Source organism: Eschrichtius robustus, chromosome 18 (assembly GCF_028021215.1).
Source record: "Eschrichtius robustus isolate mEscRob2 chromosome 18, mEscRob2.pri, whole genome shotgun sequence".
Lineage (NCBI taxonomy): Eukaryota > Metazoa > Chordata > Mammalia > Artiodactyla > Eschrichtiidae > Eschrichtius > Eschrichtius robustus.
Window position 1 is genome coordinate 67,236,662 of NC_090841.1, and position 23,948 is coordinate 67,260,609.

General features: G+C 40.7%; 1 protein-coding gene across 1 annotated transcript in view; it reads left to right on the forward strand.

Moving 5' to 3' along the window:
* LOC137751878 (ATP-binding cassette sub-family C member 4-like) overlaps nucleotides 1–23,948 on the forward strand; it is a 144,621-nt gene that overhangs the window by 62,395 nt on the left and 58,278 nt on the right. Inside the window, exons 12-13 of the mRNA XM_068526525.1 lie at nucleotides 8,500–8,579; nucleotides 22,796–22,958. Coding sequence (XP_068382626.1) covers nucleotides 8,500–8,579; nucleotides 22,796–22,958 — 243 coding nt within the window. The remainder of the gene's footprint in view (nucleotides 1–8,499; nucleotides 8,580–22,795; nucleotides 22,959–23,948) is intronic.

Genomic DNA, 23,948 nt, shown 5'->3' on the forward strand with positions numbered 1-23,948 from the left:
CTAAATAGACATTTCTCCAAAGAAGACGTACAGATGGCCAAGAGGCACATGAAAAGCTGCTCAACATCACTAATTATTAGAGAAATGCAGATCAAAACTACAATGAGGTATCACCTCACACTAGTTAGAATGGGCATTATCAGAAAATCTACAAACAACAAATGCTGGAGAGGGTGTGGAGAAAAGGGAACCCTCTTGCACTGTTGGTAAGAATGTAAATTGATACAGCCACTATGGAGAACAGTATTGAGGTTCCTTAAAAAACTAAAAATAGAATTACCATATGACCCAGCAATCCCACTACTGGGCATATACCCAGAGAAAACCGTAATTCAGAAAGACACATGCACCCCAATGTTCATTGCAGCACTCTTTACAATAGCCAGGTCATGGAAGCAATCTAAGTGTCCATCAACAGACGAATGGATAAAGAAGATGTGGTACATATATACAATGGAATATTACTCAGTCATAAAAAGGAATGAAATTGGGTCATTTGTGTGATGGACCTAGAGACTGTTATACAGTGTGAAGCAAATCAGAAAGAGAGAAACAAATATCGTATATTAAAGCATATATGAGGAATCTAGAAAAATGATACAGATGAACCGGTTTGCAAGGCAGAAACAGAGACACAGATGTAGAAAACAAACGTATGGACACCAAGGGGTAAAGTGGGGGGCGAGGGGAGGGTGGGATGAATTGGGAGATTGGGATTGACACTAATATATATAAAATAGATAACTAATAAGAACCTGCTGTATAGCACAGGGAACTCCACTTCTCTGTATGGTAGAAACTAATACAACATTGTAAAACAACTATACCCCAATTAAAAAAAAAAAAAACTTTAGTGACTGTTTCCCATATGCCAAGCACTGTGCAAAGAGCGGCCTGAGAATTGATTGAGCAGCATCTTGGTCTGGGAGAAGCTCTGAATCCACAGGAGAGAAGACATGGTGTGAAGTGCCTGCCATGCTAGGAGAAAAGGGTAAAGAGAACGTCTTCTGGAAGTTCACGGAATGATTCTAGATTTGGAAGCTGCCTGGAGATGATAGGATTTGGACTCCACTTTCAGAGAAAAACAAGATATCGTTGTGGAGGAAGCCGGCAACAGGAGCTTAGAATCAGGGCCTTTAAGTACGGGGTATCCTAAGGAATAGTATGATGTTAAATTCATACATTCTGAAGTTAAAAAAATAAATAAATAAAATGGTAATAAAAAAATAATTAAGATATAAGATTGGTAAAATGTAAACATCCTCTTCAATAAAATTAACTCTATAGTTTTACCGTGGACTTTTGGTGACATGTAAGAGGCTTTGTGGCATGTAGCAGGTGGATCTTCAGTAGGAATTTTCTTGATCTGTGTGTCCCTCTAGGTTTCCCACTGGTTGCTTCCTCCACCCTGAGACCTTCCACCTGTCTTGCTTCGGAAGGTAGCCTCCTGACCTGGGTTCCTATGAAGAGTTAGTTCATCAGCATACATGTCCACTCTGTTCAGTTGTTTAGACTCGTGATAAGGCCCAGAGTGGCTTTGTTTTTGCAGGTGATGATTGATAGCATGCCTGTCAAGGCAGGGATGTGGGCTGGAAGGAAGATGGGAGTGGCCTTGGCCTGGCCATCGACTAGCTACGTGACTGAGGCCGAAGCAGATAGATACTCTTGGACACACACATCTCAAGGCAGGGTGTTGTCTGCCTTGGTTTAAAAGTATGGACTCTGGAGCCAACTGCCTGAGTTCAGTCCTGGTTCTGGTTACTAATAGTGATAGCTGGTTATAGTTATGTTAATACTTAGTGCTAGTTACTTAAATTCTCTGTTTCTCGGTTTTCTTATCTGCAAAATGGGGATACTACTCACACCTACCTTATCTGTATCTTAATATTGTAGACACGAAGCAGGTTCATACAGTCACACTGCTTAGAATGTGGTCAGGGCCTAATGAATCTTCGTGACAGTGACCACGTGGTGTTCGGGAACTTCTTCACCTGTAAAGTGGGAATAACTCCTACCCTCCTGTTTCACAAGACTGTTGTGAGGATTAAATGAGACTGTTGAGGGAAGCATCTTGTGTAGATTTATTCAGCGCATGTTGTTTAGTCCAGGCCCCGTAAACTGCAGAGGCCCACACAGATCTCGTCTTACGAAGCCGTGGAAAATGAGCGACTGGAGGAGTACCTGCTATTACAGCTATGAAGTTCCTCCACTTTGTCAGTTAATGTGAAAACTACAGTCATAAAGTTGGGAGCATTAAGTGGGACTGAATTTCTGTTATCACAGACTGAGTGCTCGTGACCAAGTTAATCAGGCTCTTCATGTTCAAGACCTGTAGGCTTCTCCAGACGCTGATTTATTTATTATTCAAGGATTTGGGACCAAGTTTAAATCTTCGAGGTCACTAATCTTAGCGCAGCCAGCACACCAGTGTTATCTTGCCTCCCTCTCCTGTATCTATTAGCGGGACTTCATTCCTTCAAGAAAATACAAGCCAAAATAAGTACTGCAAACATAGGCCTAGTTAGCCCAAAAGGTTTAGGGGTCGTGAATTATTTACTCTTTAGTAAATAGATTAAATCTATTTAATCTACTCTTTAGTGGTAGGTTAAATTGAACTCTTTCCTGTAGCTTATTTTCAGAAGTGGAATTTGGAATAGATTATTTATGGTCGGCTTTGGTTCTGGTATGTGATGTTGTGAAGAGAAAACCACGTGTGTTGGTTCTTTGGAAGCTGTGTTTCACGGAACCAGACTATCCAAGCTTCCAAGTTCTGTTGTCTGTCAAGCAAGGAAGTGAAACTGTCAAACACCTAGTACATTTCCCTGGGATTTAGTTGTATATTCAGGATGAATCTTGGCACTTATTTGGGTTAAATATTTGATACCTGATAGTTTTACCTTATAAACTACAGGCCCTTAAGAAGAGGAGTAATTGATCCATTTTAAATTATCAGTAGACACTTAAAAACTATTATTGGACCGGGAGTTGGGATGTAGGTGGAGATGTTGCTTAGTTGCCTAAAGGCCTCTTGCTGCTGAGTAGCAGAGGAGGACCAGAACTTGGTGGTGTTTCCACTGACGGTTTCCTAAATCCTGTTGCTCTTTCTATTTCATGACATTCTTTAGGCTGCCACCATATTGATGGCCTATTCTAACAGCAAAGACTAAGAAAATGTGGAGCGCCCTGACTTCTGCAGCTCCCTCTCCTGTTCTCAGGCTCGTCTAAGCTGAATTAGTTTGTGTAAGATGAGGCAGGAAGTCCAGGCTGGCCCACCTGCCTTAGTGGCTCCCTCATGCACGCAGGGATCCTCTTCAGCCCGGTGACCGCCTCTGGGTTCCACTGAACACCCTCTCCATTGGACCCATTTTGCCCCATCCCCTTGCACGGTACCTGGAAGGTTCAGGTATATTTTCTTTGCCCCTTTGGAGGGACTCCGCTCTTTTTTTCCATTGGCTGATTGGATGTAGATCCCATTTCTCACCAGGACAATGGATCTTTTATTGTCCTCCCTGCCCTGCCACATTCCACTGGACTCAGAGCCTGGCCTTGACCCAGGACTCTTGGATTCTGAATCTCTGCAATGGCTGATCCTAATCAAAAGAATTAGGTTCTAGAACCCTTAGTGAAGCTAGCTGTGGGTGCATATAAACAAGTTCACAATATCAAAGAGTTCACGAAACACATCTGTTCTTACTTACCCTCAAGGTCAGGTGTGGCCTGGTATGGGGTCTTTTTTGCTGGTGCCTAGCGCCACTTTGTGGTAAAGAATGGGGCTCAAAAAGACACATACTACATCATGGCGAACCTCAAAAACATTACACTGAGTGAAAAAAGTCAGACCCAGAGACCACATTATTGTACGATTCCATTTCGATGTTATGTCCTGAAAAAGCGAATTTATAGAGAAAGAAAGTAGATTAGTGGTTGCCTGAGGCTGGGAGTGGGAATAGGGAGTCCTGTAAATGGCACAAGGGATCTTACTGTGGGCATAAAAATGTCTTAAAACTGATTTTTGGTGATGGTTGCATCACTCAGTAAAGTTACAAAAATTCATTGAATTGTACACTTGAAATGGGCGACTGTTATGAGATGTAAAATATACCTCAATAAAACTATACCTCAGTATTTTATATGTAAATATACCTTTTTATTGTTTAAAAAAAAAAATAAGGCCCAGATTAGACGTGGGAACTTACAAGTTTTAAATTACAGTTTGGTTATAAGTAAGCTGAGGAGTCCTGGGTATGGGTCAGGTGTCAGAATTCTAGAGGTGACTGACTCCCGCTTAGATTGTAGACTCAGTTCTTAAAATATGATCATCCTGAATTTGTATTTTGACAAGAAGTTCGAATGTCATCTTTCATGATATTCTGTCTTATGGACAAGATGGAAAACTGTGAGCCAGAGCAGTTAGGAGGACCCTGATTGGTTCCTGGATACCATGGACTTCAAGGTGGGTACCTCCCTCCTCCTCTCCTCTCTTCCCCCCCTCCCTCTTTTCCTCCCTCCCTCCTCCCTTTTACCTCCTTCTTCCTCCTGCCCCTCTTTCCCTGTCTTTCTCTTGCCCTCCCCTCCCTGCTTTACCTTTTTACACAATGTGCAGTTATTGTAGAAAGATCAGAATGTCCCAAAAAATTAAAATTGTACATAATACATTATAGACTTGTTTCAGACTTGTTCGGGTTGTTTTCTACTTCTGACTTGACAAATATGCCACATACAACCTTTTGATGAACTTACTAACTCTTGGGGATATGTTCCTAGAAATGGAATTTTGGGGTCAGAAGGGATGCACTATTAGAGTTGCTTATACATATTGCTCAGTTGTCCCCCAAAATCTACCTGTGCAGAGCAATGTGGATTTTCGTTTTGCATGTGTCCAAAATGTGATCTGGCCTCCAGAATTTACTGTTACTGTTGGCTTCATGATTCACTATATCCTATGCAGGATGGGGGAGGTGGTGATACCAATTTACCCCAGTACCTGGGGTACTGATTTTAATCCTGAGCACAAAGCATTAACTGAGACTGGCCATCCGAGTCTGGTCAAGAGGCAGCGGCCAAGATAGGACACCATGCCTTATGAGGGATCATTGAGGAACCAAGGAGTAGTTGCTGGAAAGGATACGATTCACTTCCTTTGAGGAGTTGAAAGGCTGTCATATCAAAAGAAATTCGATTCACTTTGTGTGGTTACAAGGGCAGAAGAAGCGGCAGAGGTTGGATGTTCTAGGAAGGCAAGATTCGGTTTGATGTGAGAAATCCCTGTCTAACAGAACAGACTGAAAATGGATTGGGTTCCCGGTGTTCATGTGAATCCCCCTTCCCTCTACCTCCCTGGAGATACTCCAGTAGGGAGCACATGTCATTTGGATGAAGAGTCATGGCATGTGTGTGAAGGGAATTCATCGTAAGGATTTCATTTGGAGACTTTTGAGAAAACTTTAATACTATGAGGCCATGAACTTGAAATCACAGCTCTGTTTATAACAGTCTATCCCTAAGCCCGATGAAATACTCTGCAAATACCATTCATTCTCTTAATGTTTCTTAGTGCAAGGAAGTAGCTACTGAACTTTCTGATTTCACATTTTCTACACTCAGCTCATTGGTGAACAAGACTTTAGTTTTTTGACCTGCTTTGACGTTCAGTTCCATTTTTGTAGTCATTGTGTGGGGAGATAGTTTTTCTCATTGTTTTTGTTTTCCTTGCATTTTACACTATTTGCCAACCCTGGGTCTCTCAGACCTTAAGACTTGCACATCTGGTGAAAGGTAAAGGGGTAGTTTTCACTTACTGTTCATCCCTGAGTAGCCTTTTCATCTTAAGAAATTCCTGTACTGCTTTCAACACTTTCTAAGACAAATCATACTTGCAGTGTTTCTGAATCCTGCTATGTTAAAAAGTTGCATTTTTCCGTCAAAGAAATCACAAGCGTTTAAACTATGTCTTTTTTGACATGTATTTTCCTTATTTCTATATTGCTACTTTGGGAAGTTAAAAAATGACTGGGAGGCCGTAAAATCCATAAGAGTATGTGGAAAAACTGTCCATCTGATTTTAATATTTTTAAAGCAGAATTGATTAAATAACAGCCCAAGCTCTTGCCCCTCAAAGCATGATCTGGGAAACTGCCATCACCTGGCCACTTGGAAGAAATGCAGACTCTCTAGCTCCCCCCAACACTCCTGAATCAGAGTCTGCATTTTAACAAGTGGACCTTCCCACAGTACCTAGTAGACTTTCCCAGGTGACATGATGCTGCAGAACCTGGGGGGAATAGTCATTATCTCGCCTTGGTGGTTGAGCACCTGTTAACTCACCGGGCATTGTGACTGGCTTCTTTTCACCTGCACGAGCCCATTTAATCCTGAGAATCACCTTCTAAAGCAGGCATTCCTAGAGGCTCCGAAAATTTGTCCCTGGTCCTCCAAACGTGTCACTAAAAGTCAGTTTCTGGAGTCTGTATTTCCTACGCCTGAGACAGGAGAATTGAGGCCCGGCCTGTAACGGCCTGGCCTGGCCTGGCCAAGGGCGAAAGCCTCCGATGTCTGCAGCTCCCGGCCTGGGCGCACCCTGTGCCTCCGGTGAGCCAGGCGCCCTGTGGGGGGCGGCCCAGCCGGCCCAGCCCGGCAGCGGAACCTCAGCGCCCAGCCTCTGCTCATTCAGGGTCCAGCTGGGGCTTGGTGTGAAGGGCCTCGGGAGGAAGTCACCTCTGACAGAGGTCAGGAAGAGCACCTAGAGGTCCCACATCTCACCTGCAGGCTGGCTTCCTGGAGCCTTCATTACGAAAGAAATTCAGGGGCCTAGATAAACACATTTCTCAGGAGTTGCTACCCCAAAGTAGGCTGTGTGTGTGTGTGTGTGTGTGTGTGTCTTCGACTTCTTTAAATTTAATCATGAAACGACTAGTGTCGACTGAAACAAAATGTACAGCCTAAAAGTTGAGAGTTGTGCTTTATTCTGTGGACAAAACTGAGGACTTAAGCCCGGGACGCGCCTCTGAGATAGCTCTGAGACACTGCTCCGAAGAGGCAAGGCAGGGGGGAGCCAGGGTACGTAGGAGTTTTTGCAACAAAGAACAAGTAGTCAGCATATCAAAAGATTACTGTTAATAAAAGAAAAGCAGACATCTCAAGTTAGGGAATTTAGTGCTTTTCTACGTATGGGAAGATGCAACAGTCTAGGCTCACCGAAATCATGCCTTTGATGTGCACCTCAGCTATCCGGGGCCAGTATCCTGCGTTTTCTCATCCTGAGTTTCCTCAGGGTGCACCATCGCAGGGTTGGCTGCAGTGCCTGATGGCTACAACATCCGTTGTTTACTTGATACGGCAGGCGGCATGTTTAGTTCACACTAGATATTTATTAGAAATTATTTCTCATCTTCCAATGCTGCAGCCTTTAGGATATACTGTTTTCGAGGATTCTGAGAAGGGAAATAAAATCAGTAATGATCTTTAGTCGCTAAGTAATATTTATGTTTTCCTGCTTCCATCCCTCTGGTCTTCATGGATGCTTAAGCATGAGTCTGTGTTTGTCACACCCAGTGCACCTCTGAAAATAACAACTTATTACCCCGGTAGTAAACTCACAACTTGGAAATGGCAGGAATCCACAATTTCCCAAAATGTGAGGTCCTGTGAGCCATCTGGAGGGAAAAAATTACAGAGAAGTTATAATTATGTTTATTTAAAAAGTATCACTTAGCAAAATTACTTTTGATAACTAAAGCAAAATTAGTGTGACAATTAGGATTAATTTAGGTATTGTGCAACTGTTTATTTGCTGACTTAGCACTTGGAATGAGTCTCAGATGGGATGGATCTAAAAGGAGGGAACATTCTCAAATCCACCAGCCCTTCCCGATACTGCCGCAAGATTTTCGCCCCCATTCTTTTTTTTTTTTTTTTTTTAAATAAATTTATTTATTTTATTTTTAGCTGCATTGGGTCTTCATTGCTGCGTGCAGGCTTTCTCTGGTTGCGGCGAGCGGGGGCTACTCTTTGTTGTGGTGCGCGGGCTTCTCATTGCGGTGGCTTCTCTTGTTGCGGAGCACGGGCTCTAGGCGCGCGGGCTTCAGTAGTTGTGGCACGTGGGCTCAAGAACACAGCCTCGGTAGTCGTGCTGCACGGGCTTAGTTGCTCCGTGGCATGTGGGATCTTCCCAGACCAGGGCTCGAACCCACGTCCCCTGCATCGGCAGGCGGATTCTTAACCACTGCGCCACCAGGGAAGCCCCTCCCCCGAGTCTTTTATAATAAAAACCAGGTTTCAATTTCGGCTCCCCACCCACTGCCATTTGGTGGCATTTTTGTTTCTCTTTAGATATCATTCTATTTTCTCTTTCTTTACCACTGACATTGGCTTATTTCATATGAATCTGTAATATATTACATACATATACGTTAAAAATATTGTTTTGATTTGTTTATGAATTGTTTCTCTTAAAGGGTATATCTGGGGAAATGAGTAATTTCTAATATCCTGTTATTGCAGGAAGAATTTTGAATCGTTTCTCCAAAGACATTGGGCATATGGATGACTTGCTGCCCCTGACATTTCTTGATTTCATCCAGGTAAGGTAACAGTCATGTCAGAGTTCTCACAGCGCAAAGTGCCTGTTTTTCAAGGCCTTTTTTCACAGGGGCTGAGATGGGCCTTTCAGCCTGACTGTGTTATCTTAATTAAGTAAAAGGCCACGTTTGTAAGAGAAAGGTGTGGTTGTGATCGGGAGGCTGAGTTAACATGAGTGACACCTGCTGTAGGAGTGGCTACACAGTCGAGGTTGGTTTGAAGCAGCGACGTGCTTGGTAAGTGGTTCTCCCGCTGCTGTTCAGGTGTCTGGCGTGGATCCCCTTTACTGTGAGCACATTTCACAACAGAGAAAAACAATCACCTCTCACGGAAAGATAGCCTAGATTAACTAAATTATGCATCGGATTACCACAAAGGACAAATATTTACTGCACCAGTTTTTTTTTTGGATAGAGCCAGGTGGGGTTACTTACAAAGAAAAGAATAGTAATAATAAGGTGAAAATAATACTTGAGCAAGGACGATAGAGAGCAGTAATGGAAGATACAAAGATACGGGATCAAAGTCATCTTAGAAAATGTCTTTTTTTGTTTTTGTAGACAGCATTTCTTTTCACACATTGATTGCTCTGTCTTAAGGCATCTTTAAAAAAAAAAAAGACAGAAATACCCACAGGAATATCTTGTATCCAGCCTTTGTTTTGTCTGCGAACTTGAAGTTCTGAAGAATAATGTTGGGTCATCTCATCTCTCATCCTCTCATTCAGTATCGTTGCTCACGTGGGATGTTTTTTCTGTTACTGAATTTTGTCTACTTTACAGTGATTCAGGCTGTGGGGACTTTCTTCATTAATTACTTAATTTTGGAAATGAAATGTATTTATCAGAAGCTGCACAGAGACATGCAGCAATGAATATCTCACTGCAAACAGCATAGCCTATGGGCAAAGGCTTCCACTGTTTACCAACGTGAACTAAGCTGAGACTCAGAGGCAGAGTACTTTTACTGCAAAGATGTTTGATGGGCTACGTCTGATTTTTTCTTTCTCTTCTGCAAACTTATTTTATAAATGTGTCCTGCTGGGATAAGCCATGTGATTTATCCCCAGAAGCAGTCTTTCACTATAACAGTGTCACGTTTTGACAGTGATTATTAATTACATAGAGATTTTGTGAAAGGTTCTGTTTCTTTGCTACTACAAGCAAGGCCAAGGGTAGGTTTCCAAAGCTGGCCGTCCCACTGTGTGCTGAGCCCATGCTTAGTTAACCATCATAATCAGAATCCGTCACGTATTTGTATGACGTATAGAGGGACAGGGATAGATGCTACCTGATTTCAGATAAAACATGCGCAGTCATGTGAGGAGAGAAAATTCTGGTCTCACTGATTTCCAGTCCCAGCTCTGCCACTTTTAGTTCAGTTATCTTGAAGTTTGGGGCCTCCAGGTGGAGGCGTCCTGCAGGTCATGGGAAGTAAGAGTCTGGTGTTTGAGAGAGAGACGTGGGATGAGCCTGGTGCCTGCGTATTCTTCACTGAGCAGGTAATAGCTGAATCTGTGACAATGGATAAGATTGCCCAGAGAGAGTGAAGCATTTTTAGGGACCAAGATCAGAAACTTACGGAAGCCTCCATGTTCAGAGAAGAAGCAGAGAGAGGAGGGAAGCAGAGGAGACACACAATGAACAGCAAGGAAGAGAGGAGGAAATAGGTTGGGGAACCTAGGAAGGACAGGCCTGTTCAACGCAAAGGAGAAGGTAAGTCCGTGGAAAGTTGTCGGTTGATTCGGAATCAGGGCGTCTGGTGACCAGAAGAGCAGGTTTCAGATGTGAGGAGGCCCCATTGCAAAGGGCTGAGAATGGAGGAGGCGTGGAGGAAGCTGAAGTGAAGGCAGGCTACTCCTGGAAGGAGTTTGAGTAAAACCAGAGAGAGGCCCATCCGGAATGTAGGGTCTGCGGAGGAGTTGCTGGTTGGGTGTTTAGTTTTGGGGTTGGGGGTGTGTGGTGGGTAATACTTTCCTCTGTCCCTCCTTCCCCTCAACAAACAGGGATTAGCGTTGAGGCCCTGAAGTACAGGGGTGAGTCCGGCAGGAATCCTCCCCTCCAGGCCCCCAAGGGGAGGGAGCCACCCAGAGATTCACCCCTTGCCGCCTTTGGAATCCTAACTGTGGCAGCGCCCTGGAGGAAGTCCTGGAAGGCAAACTGGGTGTGGGGCTGGAGGTAGTAAGGGAGCCTGGTCCAGGAGGTGGGCGTGGCTTCTAGAAAGCGACCTTTGATCCCAGGTGAGAGGTAAAGGCTGCTGTGGATAGTGGGGCAGGAGGGGCTGCCTGAAACCGTGTTCCCAGTGGGAACCAGTCTTTTCTCTCTGTCGTCAACTGAGAGTGGGATCGGGAAGGGGCTTGAAGGTGTTGTTCAGTTCTGTTTTGAAGGACATAGTTAGTGCCAAATGTGTTCGAACTCATTTTTGATGATTCTGCTTATCCTTGGTATATTTGATAAACCTTGGAAGATACTTGATCATGTTCTTTTTTTCTTTTTTAATTTAACTAATTAATTTATTTTTGGCTGCATTGGGTCTTCGTTGCTGTGCGCGGGCTTCTCATTGCAGTGGCTTCTCTTGTTGCGGACCACGGGCTCTAGGCACACGGGCTTCAGTAGTTGTGGCACTCAGGCTCAGTAGTTGTGGCTCACGGGCTCTAGAGCACAGTCTCAGTAGTTGTGGCGCACAGGCTTAGTTGCTCCGTGGCATGTGGGATCTTCCCGGACCAGGGCTCAAAGCCGTGTCCCCTGCACTGGCAGGCGGATTCTCAACCACTGCACCACCAGGGAAGCCCGATCATGTTCATTTTTATTTTTACTACTTCTAAAGTGTTTATTCTATATACTTTTCCTCATCTGATTCCTTGTCATTCCCGTAAATGAGATATCATATAATTCATTTAATATTTTGTAATAGTGATGCCAAGTATGGCTGATGAAAACCCTGGATTCTGAGTAGTGGTCCGCACTGCAGGACAGTCCATTCCCACAGGCAGTGTCATTCAGAGACCACATCCCAACAGAGGGGCGATCACGAGTTTGTACACCATCATGTACACTGACTCTTGCAGCTACCAGATATGTTGCCTCTCCAGTCACATTATAGTTGCTGACCAAAGTGGAGTGTTTGTAATTCCACAGGAAGAAGGAAGGCAGCATAAAAAAAAAATTATGTAGTGTGATTCCACATGATAATCATTTATGATGTCAGCAGCTTTAAAGTGTGGTGGACTGGGAGCCCCGCAGTCTCCCTTTCCAAGCTTGAATCCTAGCTCTCCCTCTTACTGTCTCTGCCCCACAAAGCCACACTCTCCTTATCTGTAAAATAAAGAAAATAATACCAAATTCCATAAGGGTTGTTGGGAAAACAAAGTGAAGTCGTTTTAATAAAATTCTTTGCATAACATCTAAGTGCACGTTGAGCACTAAATAATGGGTAGTTATTTTTTAAATACCACATGTGGGGACTTCCCTGGTGGTCCAGTGGCTAGGACTCCATCCTCCCAGTGCAGGGGGCCTGGGTTTGATCCCTGGTCGGGGAACTAGATCCCACATGCCTCAACTAAGAGTTTGCACGCCACAACTAAAAGATCCCACATGCTGCAACGAAGATCGACGATCCTGTGTGCTGCAACTAAGACCCTGTGCAGCCAAATAAATAAAAAATAAAAATTTTAAAATAAATAAACACCACATGTATTTTTAAGTAGGAGAAGTAGTCTGATAATGGCATTATGTTGCGTTAAAATTATTGTCACAGACAGTTTCCAGGCTCATAAATATCGCCTCGTGAGTTTGTATTACAGAGATTCTAGGTGTGTAATCCCTGATGATTTTAATGGACACTTTCCCATGTAGACTCACAGAATAAAAATCAATTATTTTCAAGATAGACCATTGAGCACGAAATATTTCAAATTAATGTAGTTTTCATACGATTTGCCAAAGTCCCAGATAACATTGAGTAAGGAATCTTAATTATCTACAATTCTTGTCATTAAAATCATCACTTCCAAGAAGTCTTCCTATTAGTAAAATAAGTGAAGATGAAGGTAAGATGTGGAAGTCAGGTTTAGGCATTTTAATTTCGTTTAACAAAGTTTGGGAACTGCTCTGAGCATGTGAAGTTGCACACAGCTGCCCTCAGCAAAATGCTGTAATTTATTGAGGAAAATTGAATTGCAAAACCTTTTTTCCCCACACACCCCTCATTCAGGGAAAAAAAAAAAATCAGCAGCTTGACTGAGCTTAAACAACTGACTTTTCATATCCTTTCATGGACACAAAGGGCTAATCCTGAGGCTACTTGAGCCACCAATGCTGGCTGTGGTGGGGACCACCATGGAACGTGTCATTCCCTCCTCACCACACACAAAACACATTGACTGAAGCTTTATGAAGTGAAAATGCCCAAGAAAAAGAAAATGTGAAGGAGGTGTTCTCAGTCATTTCTTTCCAGAGCGGGGAGCACAAAAGAACAAGCTGCTGCATCTGGATATTGAGAACAAAGCAAGCCTGAGACCAGGGCCTAATAGCTTGGGTCACTTGCTTTTATAGAAGCAAAGAGTGGAACTGCCTTTACTTGTCTCAGTACCACTGACCCTTGCATTTCATTGTATAGAGATGTCAGGGAAAGTGTGTAGAAAGCATCTCAGCCTCTCTCACTGAACAATGACTTTGTCATTTTGAGGTTTCTGTGGTGTGTTGATCCCTTCCCCACCCCCTCCCTCAAATCCCCATTGGAGATATTTATTTTACTATATATTTAATACTATTCCTTTATGAATAGTTTCTTCCAGTCTGTGGCTTGCCTTTTTACATCCTTAATGGAGATCAAGTTTCAATTTTGATGAAGTCTAACATGTACCCTATTGTTTCTTTTGTAGTTCATGTTTTTGTATCCTAAGAAATCTTTGTATCCTTAGGAGCATGAAGATATTGATACTTTCCTATTGTTCTACCTTTTTAGAAATTGATGCATCTTGTGTTATTTTTTGTGTATGGAAGAGTAGTACATGGTTGAGGTTTATTTTTTATTCTAGCCACATTTGTTAAAAACACTTTTATGCGCTGAATTGGCACCTTGGTTAAAAATCATTTGACTGTATTTGAGGACGTCTGCATCTGTATACTTTATTTTGTTCCACCGACCTGTTTATCTATCCTTATACCAATACTGCAGTCTTGGTTATTATACATTTTAGTAAGACTTGAAATCCAGTAGTTCAAGTCTTCTAATTTTGTACTTCTTTGTCAAGCTTGTTTTGATCGTTCTAGATTCTTTACTTTTCTGTGTAAATTTTAGAAGCCTTTTCAAGTTGTTTTTTCCGGCTGGAATTTTTATTAATATTTTCTTTTATCTATAGATCGATTTGAGGAGTCTGAGTCTTAACAATGTTGAATCTGCAATTATGAATATGGTATCTCTCTCCACTTATTTAGGTTTTCTTTAATTTTAGGAATGTTTTGTAATTTTTAGTATAGACATCTTACACTTCTTTGGTTTAACTTATTCCTGAATATTTGATGTTTTTTTCATTACGTTATTGGATGGTTTTTAATACCGTTTTCAACTGCTTATTGATAGTTTATAGAAATACAGTTGATTTATTTGTGAATTCATTTTGCATTTCCTGGAGTTGGTGGTGGTGCTTTTAAAAATTCTGTAGGATTTTGTACATAAACAATCACGTCAGCTGTAAATAATGACAGTTTCACTTCTTCATTTCCAATATTTATTTTCCTTTCTAGACTTATTGTTGTGGCTAGAGTTTCCAGTACACCATGGAACAGAAGTGATAAGACATTCTTGTACTCTTAGGGCAAAATCTTTCAATATTTTTTCATTATGAATGATCTGAACTGTGATTTTTTAGGTAGATATCTGTTATCAGATTGAAAACTTTTCCTTTAATTCCTTAATTGCCAAGAGTTTTACTTTTTTTTTAAAATCAAGAATAGGTGTTGAATTTGGACAAATATTTTTTCTACATCTCTTCAGATAATCATATGATTATTCACCTTTATTCTTTTAATGTGAATTATAGTGATTGGTATTTGAAGGTTAACCTTACATTCCTGGAATAAACTCCACTTGGTCATGATTATAGTATCTTTTTTTTTAATGTATCATTGTATGTAATTTGTTAATGATTTGTCAAGAATTTTTGTTTCTGTTGTTCATGAGAATATGGGTCTATAATTTGCTTTTCTTGAACTATTTTGTCAGCTTTTGGTATCAGAATTATGCAGGCCTCAAAAAAGACATAGGAAATACTTCCATTTTGTGGTGGTCAGTTTTATGTGTCAGCTTGACCAGACTACATTCCCCAGTTATTCAATCAAAAGGTAATCTAGGTGTTGTTGTGTAGGTATTTTGTAGATGTGATTAAAGTCCATAATCAGTTGATTTTAAGTAAGAACGATTATCCTGGGTAGTCTGGGTGGGCACAGTTCAGTCAGTTGGAAGGGCTTAGGAGCTAAGCCTTCCCTGAAGAAAAAGAAATTCTGCCTGTGGGTAATAGCCTCAGCTCCTGCACAAGAGTTCCAGCGTATCCTTTGTAACAGCCAGCCCTGTGAATTTTGGACTTACCTAGCCAAGTTTGATTGTGGAGTATTACCATTTTTATATTGTTAGATTCAGTTTATTGGTATGTTGTTTAATGTCCCTAAGACAGTTTGCTTTATAATTTTTCTTTCTTTTAATGTCTTTGTCTGGTTTTTACATCATAATGCTGTACTCAGATTTCCTGGAAGAGTTTAGTAAAACTTCTTTTGTACAATTTATTTGTGTAGCCCTCTTGGCCTAAAGTCTTTTCTGTGGATACAAATTCTTTTTTTTTTTTTTTTTTTTTTTTTTGGGTCACGCTGTGCAACTTGCAGGCTCTTAGTTCCCCGACCAGGGATTGAACCTGGCACCCTGGCAGTGAGAGCGCCAAGTCCTAACCACTGAGCCACCAGGGAATTCCCCTGGATTCAAATTCTTAATTCAATATGGAATTATTCAGATTTTCTGTCTTATGTCAGTCTTTGTATGTCATTTTTCAAGACATTAGTCCTTTGCATTAAAATTTAAAAATTTATCAGCACAATGTTTATTATATCCTCTTTATAATACCCATGGTATCTCTTGTGTTATCCTCTTTTAATTCAAATTAATGGTAAAGTTTCCGTTTTTTTTTTTTTTTTCTTACATTTCATGGTGCTTTAAAAGAACCAAGCTTTGTATTTGTTGATTTTTCTGCTTAGAGGTTAGTTTTCTATTACATTCGTGTCTACTTTTTTCTTATTTCCATTCTTCTACATACTTTAATATGCTGGATTTTTTCTTTTTCATTATAAGATATATTTTAAATTCTTGACTTTTAGCTTTTTCTTTTTGTAAGACTTTATTTTTTGTTAGGGCATTTTTGCAGTTCACAACAAAATTACGAAGACGATATAGAGATTTCCCATGTATTCTCTGTAGCCTTTAAAAAAATGTTTAAACTGTAAATTTACCTCTAAGCACAGCTTTAGTTTGCAGCCCTCAAATTTTAATATTAGTAGATTTTCATTTTCTTTTGTCAAAATACTTTCTAATTTTATTGTAATTTTTGAACTAGGTGACATTTTCAAGTGTATTAGTGAGCCTCCAGACATTTATTAATTTTCTAGTTACCTTTTTGTCACCAATTTCTCATTAAATCCATGTAGGTTAGAATATGTTGTGTACAATTTCTGTCCCTTGAAGTTTGTTGATTCTTGCTTTAGTATAGCATACATGTAACTGAAAAGAATGTATTATGTAGTTATTTACTGCAGTATTGTATATTTCTTAATTAGGTCAAGTTTGTTAATCATGTTTTCAAAATCTTCTATATCCCTCTTGATGTTTATCTGCTTGTTTTATCAGTTATTGAGGTGAGTTTAATTCTCCCACTGTGAGTATGGAATTGCCTATTTCTCCTGAGTTCTGTCAGATTTTCCTTTATATATTTTGGAGCTATGTTATTAAAGGATGATGTAAATTCAGATTTCAAAAAATATCTTCTGGATAAATCGACCCTTTATTCTTATGAAATGTTTTTCCTTATTTCTAGGAATCCTTCCTAACTTCATGTTCATAGTGGTGTAGATAGATACTCCAGCTTTCTTTTGGCTAGTGTTTTTATGGGGTACCTTTTTCAACGTTTCATCTCCACCTTCATGTGCTATTATTTTTAAGGTGTGCCTTTTAAAAGCAGCAAATAAATGGACTTCAGTCTTGAATTTTGTAATAAGCATGAACCCTGACAAAAGGTAGAAAGGAAACTATTGATCAATGAGATATGCTGAACACAAGGGAAGAAGTGCACTGTGTTTCCCCAGTGCTTTCTGTTGTGTTGATTAACAAACTGTAAACCAGACACCGCCATTCACTCTTCAGCGGAGTTAGCTGTGACTCAGTTGGGAGCTAATTGAAGGATACACAGGTCCCAGAGCTGGTGTGGTTGTGAAAAGATCCAAGGCAGCCAAATGAGGGATGAAGGTGTGATTAGTGTATCCCAAGGAAAAGACAAGTTTAGAATAGCTTAGTCTTAGGGTTTGTGTAGATCTCATCATACAGATATGACACCCCAATGTTCTGATTGAACAGAGTTAACTGAGGTGGGTGAGGTCAAAGGAAACAGAGGTGAGAAACGAGGGATCTGGGAACCAGAGCTGATCTCTGAACCTCCTGAGAGGTGCAAGGTACTGTATCAGCTTTACATGCAGACTCAGCACTAACCCTAGGTTGGCATTAAGTTTAGGAGCTTACATTTAGAAGCCTTCCATGTTTTTCCTTTTGCTTCTGTTTATACTGTAATTGAAGGGTAACGAGTATTGTAGGATAGGAGTTACGTTTTATTTCTTAATTCTTTCAGAGTTTTGTGCAGTCTGTTCAGGATTTTACTGTCTGCACAAGAATCTTGTGTTAGCCAGCAGCACAATCTATGTGATAGCCATTTCATTGAAAGGTTATTTTTAAATCTCATATGTTTCCAGAATGAATAGGTAGAAGAGTCTCTCCTACACCCACATCAGTAAACAGCTTACTGATCAAAAACTAGTTGTCATTTTTTTCCCTCTCTAAATCACAAGGAGATCTTGCCTTGTTTTCTTGCCAAAAGTTTATTGCACTTAAGTTATATCTTTTGCAAAATCAGTAATAGTTTAAGGAAATCTGGATGACTTGTACTTACCACAGCTTGAAACAGAATTCTTAAGAGTCTGACCGTAGAATTAAAAGCTTTGAAATTCTTTTGAGGAGTTAGCAATCTTAATGATCCTGGTTTTATTTTTTAATACTGTAAACAAATAATAAAAGTAATGTCTACTGATTAAGTGGTTTTATGATTAAATACATATTTCACATTGTGCCTAATATAGATATCAGAGTGAGCAAGAGAGAATTAAATAAGAATAGAGAGTGAGCCAAAAGTATGGATGGCATATTTATTTGCATTAAATAAGAAGAATACATTGTTACTGATGTTTATAGAAAGCATGTTCTTTGACACAAGCTTCACAGAGACTATCAGGAACAGAATCCCTTGGAACTAAGTTTAAAGTAACGTGGGTAGATATCTAGGAATTCCTACAGGACTGTAAGCAATTTGGAAGTTAAATGCCAGGGAGGCAAATGGGGCCTTGTATTTCAAACTGTGCTTGTGAAAGGAATATGTTAAAATCTGCAATATTATAATACAGTGTTAATTCTATAGGTCGAGACTTTCTGGTGAAATTTTAATGTTTTTAACCACCATCCAAATACAGGTGTTACACATTTAAACTACTCGGCCTCATTTTGTGTCCTTGGCGTTTATGTATGTATTAAAATTAGATTGGGTTGTTTTTTTTTTTTTTTTTTTCAAGTCATTTTGCTTTCTGGGCTTAGACCTCATCTTTCTTATGAAATTTTCTTTTTTCTTATTTAAAGAGTAATTCTTAAATCGACACGTTAGTGTGTTCTATAGGCGAACACTTTTAAGACCTTTTAATGATCAGTCCGCTCTGTGAGCTGAGCAGGCTGTTTTTCCCTAACTAGCTGGGAATCTAGGACTGCTCCCCTCATGGGAGAGAACAGATACGATCCCAAGAAACCCAACAAAAGTAGACAATGCAGACAGAAGGGAAAATATAATCCCAGTGAATTTCCTGGGATTCACTAGTGTACCAAATCTAGCTTTTGTACTTCCATTGATATCAACCCATGAATTCATGGTGCATGAAATAGAAAATATCAAATTGATCTTGTCTTTGGAATATATTGAATAATGTGGTTTGGTTTTATTGGTTCAGAAGTCCACCATGTTTTCCCTTAGTCTCCCATAAATGCTCAGTAGTTTCATAACAGTAAGTCTTCACCAAGAAAAAGCAAAACTTGAAACAGAAAGAAGATATGGAATAAGAAAACAAACATCTCAAAAAATGTTGACTTGCTGCCATATGCCTAAGGTTATCAATCTTTGGAAGACCTAGACTTGGGAAGAAAATACAGAGAGGACAGAAATTGTAGTAGGCATGAGGTTTATTGGTCATATTACTTTAAAAGTGCATCTTCAAACAAAATAGACCTCAGATACGTTTTTCGCTGTGACCAGAGAAAAGCCACAATCCCTTTGGTACATGTGACATCATTACCACATCTAGGAAAAATAGCACCTGCTCTGATACATCTTTGGATAGTACTAAGCTGTTCTAGTGGTTAGAATGAGCTGCCTCTCAAGGTCCAACTTCATGAGATTCATAAGATTCTTTGGGCCTGTAAGTCTATTAATACACCTCCTCTCTTCCCCCTGGCTGCTGGCACGCAGAGCATACTGTAGGGTGGTAATGATGGAGTTACAGTTTATATTTGTTATATATGAACTGGTAACCCCTTTGTATACATTGTCTTATTTAATTCCAACCACCATCCTTTTATGTTGTTGGTATATCCCAGTTTTTACTAAGATTGACAGTAGCCGTAGGGTCTTACCCTCCCTGTTAATATTCAAGAAGGTTAGCCCTAAACCCTATCTCAGTACAATACGTGGCTAATGGAATTTCCACTCCAGGTGTAGGTTGTCATTCTCTGCAAACTAAAGAATTATTCTGAATTGTGAAAAATCACCATGTACTCTCAAGTGAAAGATTTCATCTAAGAAGTTTTTGTATTTGTTCATGTGGCTTCATAGACTTTGGATAGAATTTCCCAACTGGTGTGCTCCAAATGGGTTATAAGCATATCAACATAATGATTCCCCTTATTTCTTGGGGCATCAGGACTTGGGTCACTTGCTTCTAGGTCAACACGCTTCTTGCTGTGTACACATCGTCATCTCTGTGCCATAGTGTGACAGAGGTACAGAAGCACTGGCCATGGTGAGGTGGGTCATCATATGGGCCAGAAATCCAGTCAGATGGGGGGAATTGTGTGTGCAGCTTGGATTAGGCTCCTTGGAATTCCTGGGAATGTGGAAGGAGAATTGAGATTGGCTTCAAGGAAGGGTTGTTTATCATGCACCAGAATCTTTCTTTTCCTTCTTCAGATGTTGACTTTTTGCTTAGGTACTATTTTTGTCTTCTACCAACTTCTATAAAGAGTTTGAGACAGCTGGCAATAAAAGATTCACATGTATATACATAGATACATATAAATGTAAAGCCATACATTGTATTGTATATGTATATATATTTTTTATGAAAAATATATATTTTATATATTTTTATAATATAGTATCCAATCCACAATGAGGATGGCTATAGTATGACCAACAAGTACAAATAAAACTCTTGGAGAAAGCCTCTTTGAATTGCTTCAGAATTTAGGGGCATGAAATCTGAAGGACCTAACCTAACTGGGGAGCCTCTGAGAGCAACAGTTACCAGTCTTTAACGGGTACCCAAAGAAAGGTGTTGGCACAGCTCCCATGGAGCCCTTTGTTTTGATCTTACCTCTGCTTCCCAGGTAATCTGCCGGGCTGCGTTAGTCATAAAAGGCGCTCACCTGGGGAGAGCCAGATTATTGACACTGGTGAATGTTGTCCAATCAAATGATGTGAATCTGCTGAAAAACTGTAATTTGGATTTTTTCCTAATTGACATTTCAGCAGGTTTTTTTCCTGACAGCCAACAATGGCAAGCCAAGTGACTTAAGGCTAGACATAGAAGGAGCTGGAAGGACCCTCCCCGTGAGCACAAAGGGTGTAGCAGAGTGGGATGCATCAGTTAATCCGGTGGCTGTAAGAAGTTGTTCAGCTGTAGGTATAATAGGAGAGAGGTCAGACAGCCCTGTTTTTCTCCACTTATGATTGGAATTGTTCCTTCAGAATTCCATTCCTCTTCACTCTGAGTTTTATACTGATACCACGGCAGAGACTGGGAGAAACAGGAAAAGCACATGGGTCTACATCCAGATAATGCAGTTTGGTTCACAAGGGCTCCTGGTCATAAAGTCACAGTTCTGGAAGCTTCCTCCTCCTTCCAGGCTCCTCCTGCCTGCAGCTGTGGCTCTGGGATTTCCTGAGTATGAACAGTTCCTGGCTTTCTCTAAGGAACACACTAACTTTCTGGGAAAACTTAGGACAACTACTTACCTCCCAGCTTCATGTTTCTTATCTGTAAATGGAAAGGACAGTTCTTACTGTTCTTATTCACAAGATGGTTGTGAGGATCCCCTGAGAAAACTGATTTGGAAGAGCTGTGAAACGATAACCTGCATCTCTGTGATACAGGCATTACCCCGCTAACCCATCCCTCAGAGACACGCGGGGCCAGCTGCCCTGGGTGACAAGGCGGGGAGGGCCCTGCGCCGGAGAGCGCAGGTTGCAGGTGCTGGCGCTGAGAGGACACAGAACAACTGCTGTTAACTCGGACAAGCATCTCAACCTTCCCAGCCCAGCTCCTTTTTGGTCAAAATTTCCATCAAATGTGATTGCTACCTGCAAATTATTCATGCCACTCTTTCTGTTTGTTAAACCAGCCTGTGAAATTCAGTTGTCAGTCTCTTAGAATCCTCAAAAAAGTGTTCACACATTCTTCCCTGTGTTTCCCCAGCGCTCTGTGACTTGTACAGATCACCGTGGATCTGTATCCATCTGAGACTGTAAAATTCAGAGGCCTTGGCTCAGGCTGTGTGATTGTGCACGTCCCTCCCACCCCACCCCGCTTTCACAGCAGGCAGATGCTAAGTGCTGATTGCATTCCTGTCGCCTGAAGCTGTACACCATGATATCATACTTCTCCTGATAAAGATGGATGCTTAAATCAGCATCCTTCAATGCCTTGGGTTTCTATTCTGTCTGCTGTCTTTTTAAGCCAAGATCATTTCCTGAGATAAAATCACCTCATGGGATGAGATGAAGATTAAGTGACTGTTCATGGAACCCTTAGCACAGGGCCTTGCATACAGTAAACACCTGGTAAATGGCATCTGCTGTTGTTATAATCATTAGCCTTTGAAATGGACATTTTAAATACTTAGCATAGTGATAGAAAGTTGGGAGCAAGCTTAAATATGTCATAATGGCTCGTAACCTGGGCTCTCCAGCTCCGTGACTTGTGCTTTGCCATCTTGACCAAGTTGCTTTTCCTCTCCCTCTGCCTCAGTGTCTCCATCTGTAAGGTGAGATAATACTATTACTCGATAGGGCTATTGTGAGGATCAACTAAGTAAATACACGTGAAGTATTAAACGTACAGCCCTGTACACATTCAGCTCTCAATAAATACTAACTATGGTTAGAAAACCAAGAAAGAAAGAGGAATTCCTACTTCCAAAGGTCAACATTTGAATTTTTTCAGACTTTTCTGGACACTGAATTTGTAATTAACCACTTCTTTATCCCTACAGGTATAGATGAAGCTTCTCAATTCCTCATCTGTGATACCTGCTTGCTCATCTCTCTAGTAACACCTACTGACTCATGATAGTTTGGGATTCAAGTCCTACTCTGAGTCTCGAACATTCTCATCTGTGAAAAATAGTAATGCCTGCCTCATAGGGCTACTGAGTGTATCACAAGAGCTAATACCTAGAAAGCTCTTACAGTGTTTGACACACCCAATAAATAAATATGAGGACCACCTATAATTTTATTTCTTTGGATGGGAAAGCATTCCCTACCATTCCAACAAGTCTTTCAAGGAAAGGAACGTAATCCTAACAAAACAGCCAAGTTTATCTTTGAAAAGAATCCTTGACAAGGAGGCCTCTGTGTCTCTTTTTGCTATTTTAGACATTTCTCCTTGTGACGGGTGTGATGGTGCACGCTGCAGGCGTGATGGTGGCTGTGATTCCTTGGACTGCGATACCCCTGGTTCCCCTTGGCATCATTTTCTTTGTTCTTCGGCAGTATTTCTTAGAGACGTCAGGAGATGTCAAACGCCTGGAATGTGCAAGTGAGTGCCCGGGGCTCTCAGGTTGGGATGGCAACTCGGGCTGGCTTCCATTTACACTGTAATGAACGAGACCCCTGAAGTTCTGCAGACTCTGTCTTCTGGAATTTCACACTAAGTTAACATTAGGTAATTGGCTATTATGGCCACTGTGAGTCCGTGTGGCCCTTAAGGCAAATGGAGCTGGTGGCGGGTCAGCTGCAGCTTGGCATTTTAGCACAAGGAGGACGAAATGTGAGCACCATGAGGAAGGGGACCGTTTCTGTCTCGTTCATGACATACTTCCTCACGTAGAGGAGCCACTCAGTAAACATTTTTCCAAAAAACAGACATTTCATCATGTTGGAACTAATGAAGAAGGAAAATAGGGGATTTTTCTTCTCCCAGAGTTACTAGAGGTGATGAGGAAAGGAAAAGATTAGGAAAAGGAAAGGAGACATCAGGAAACATATGTCAGAAGTAATACATTTGAAAAACACATTCTTTCTCACGTTCAAAGATGGCAATTAAGTTGCACTTGTTAAATGCTTTGAAAAGGTAAGTGCTGTTATTTTCAGGTGTGCGTGTATTATCACCAGTATTTGGTGTGATGCCACCCTGTTTGTGGTCCCCCTTCCCCAAAGCTGTTCATATAAACGGCTGCTGAAAATAATCCCCTTAGCAGGACACAGGAGGGGGAATCCGTTGAGTACGCATTTAGTTTATTACTCCATTCAACTGCCTAGCTTTAGAATAATGGGAAACACATTTTATGATTAATTATTCTATTCTGCAGGTAATCAGAGAGGATGAAATAATTCAGAGCTTATCTCGCTATTAATGCACAAACATATTTCGTTAATATTAAAACAAAAAATTGTAAGGAAAGTAGAATTGTTACATATTTTTTAAAAAGGTATAAGGACAGTAGCCAAAAGGTAAGGAAGGAAGATGTTTACATCAGAAATCCCAACCATATAGGTAGTTATTGCAAATTAATACCAACTTAACTTT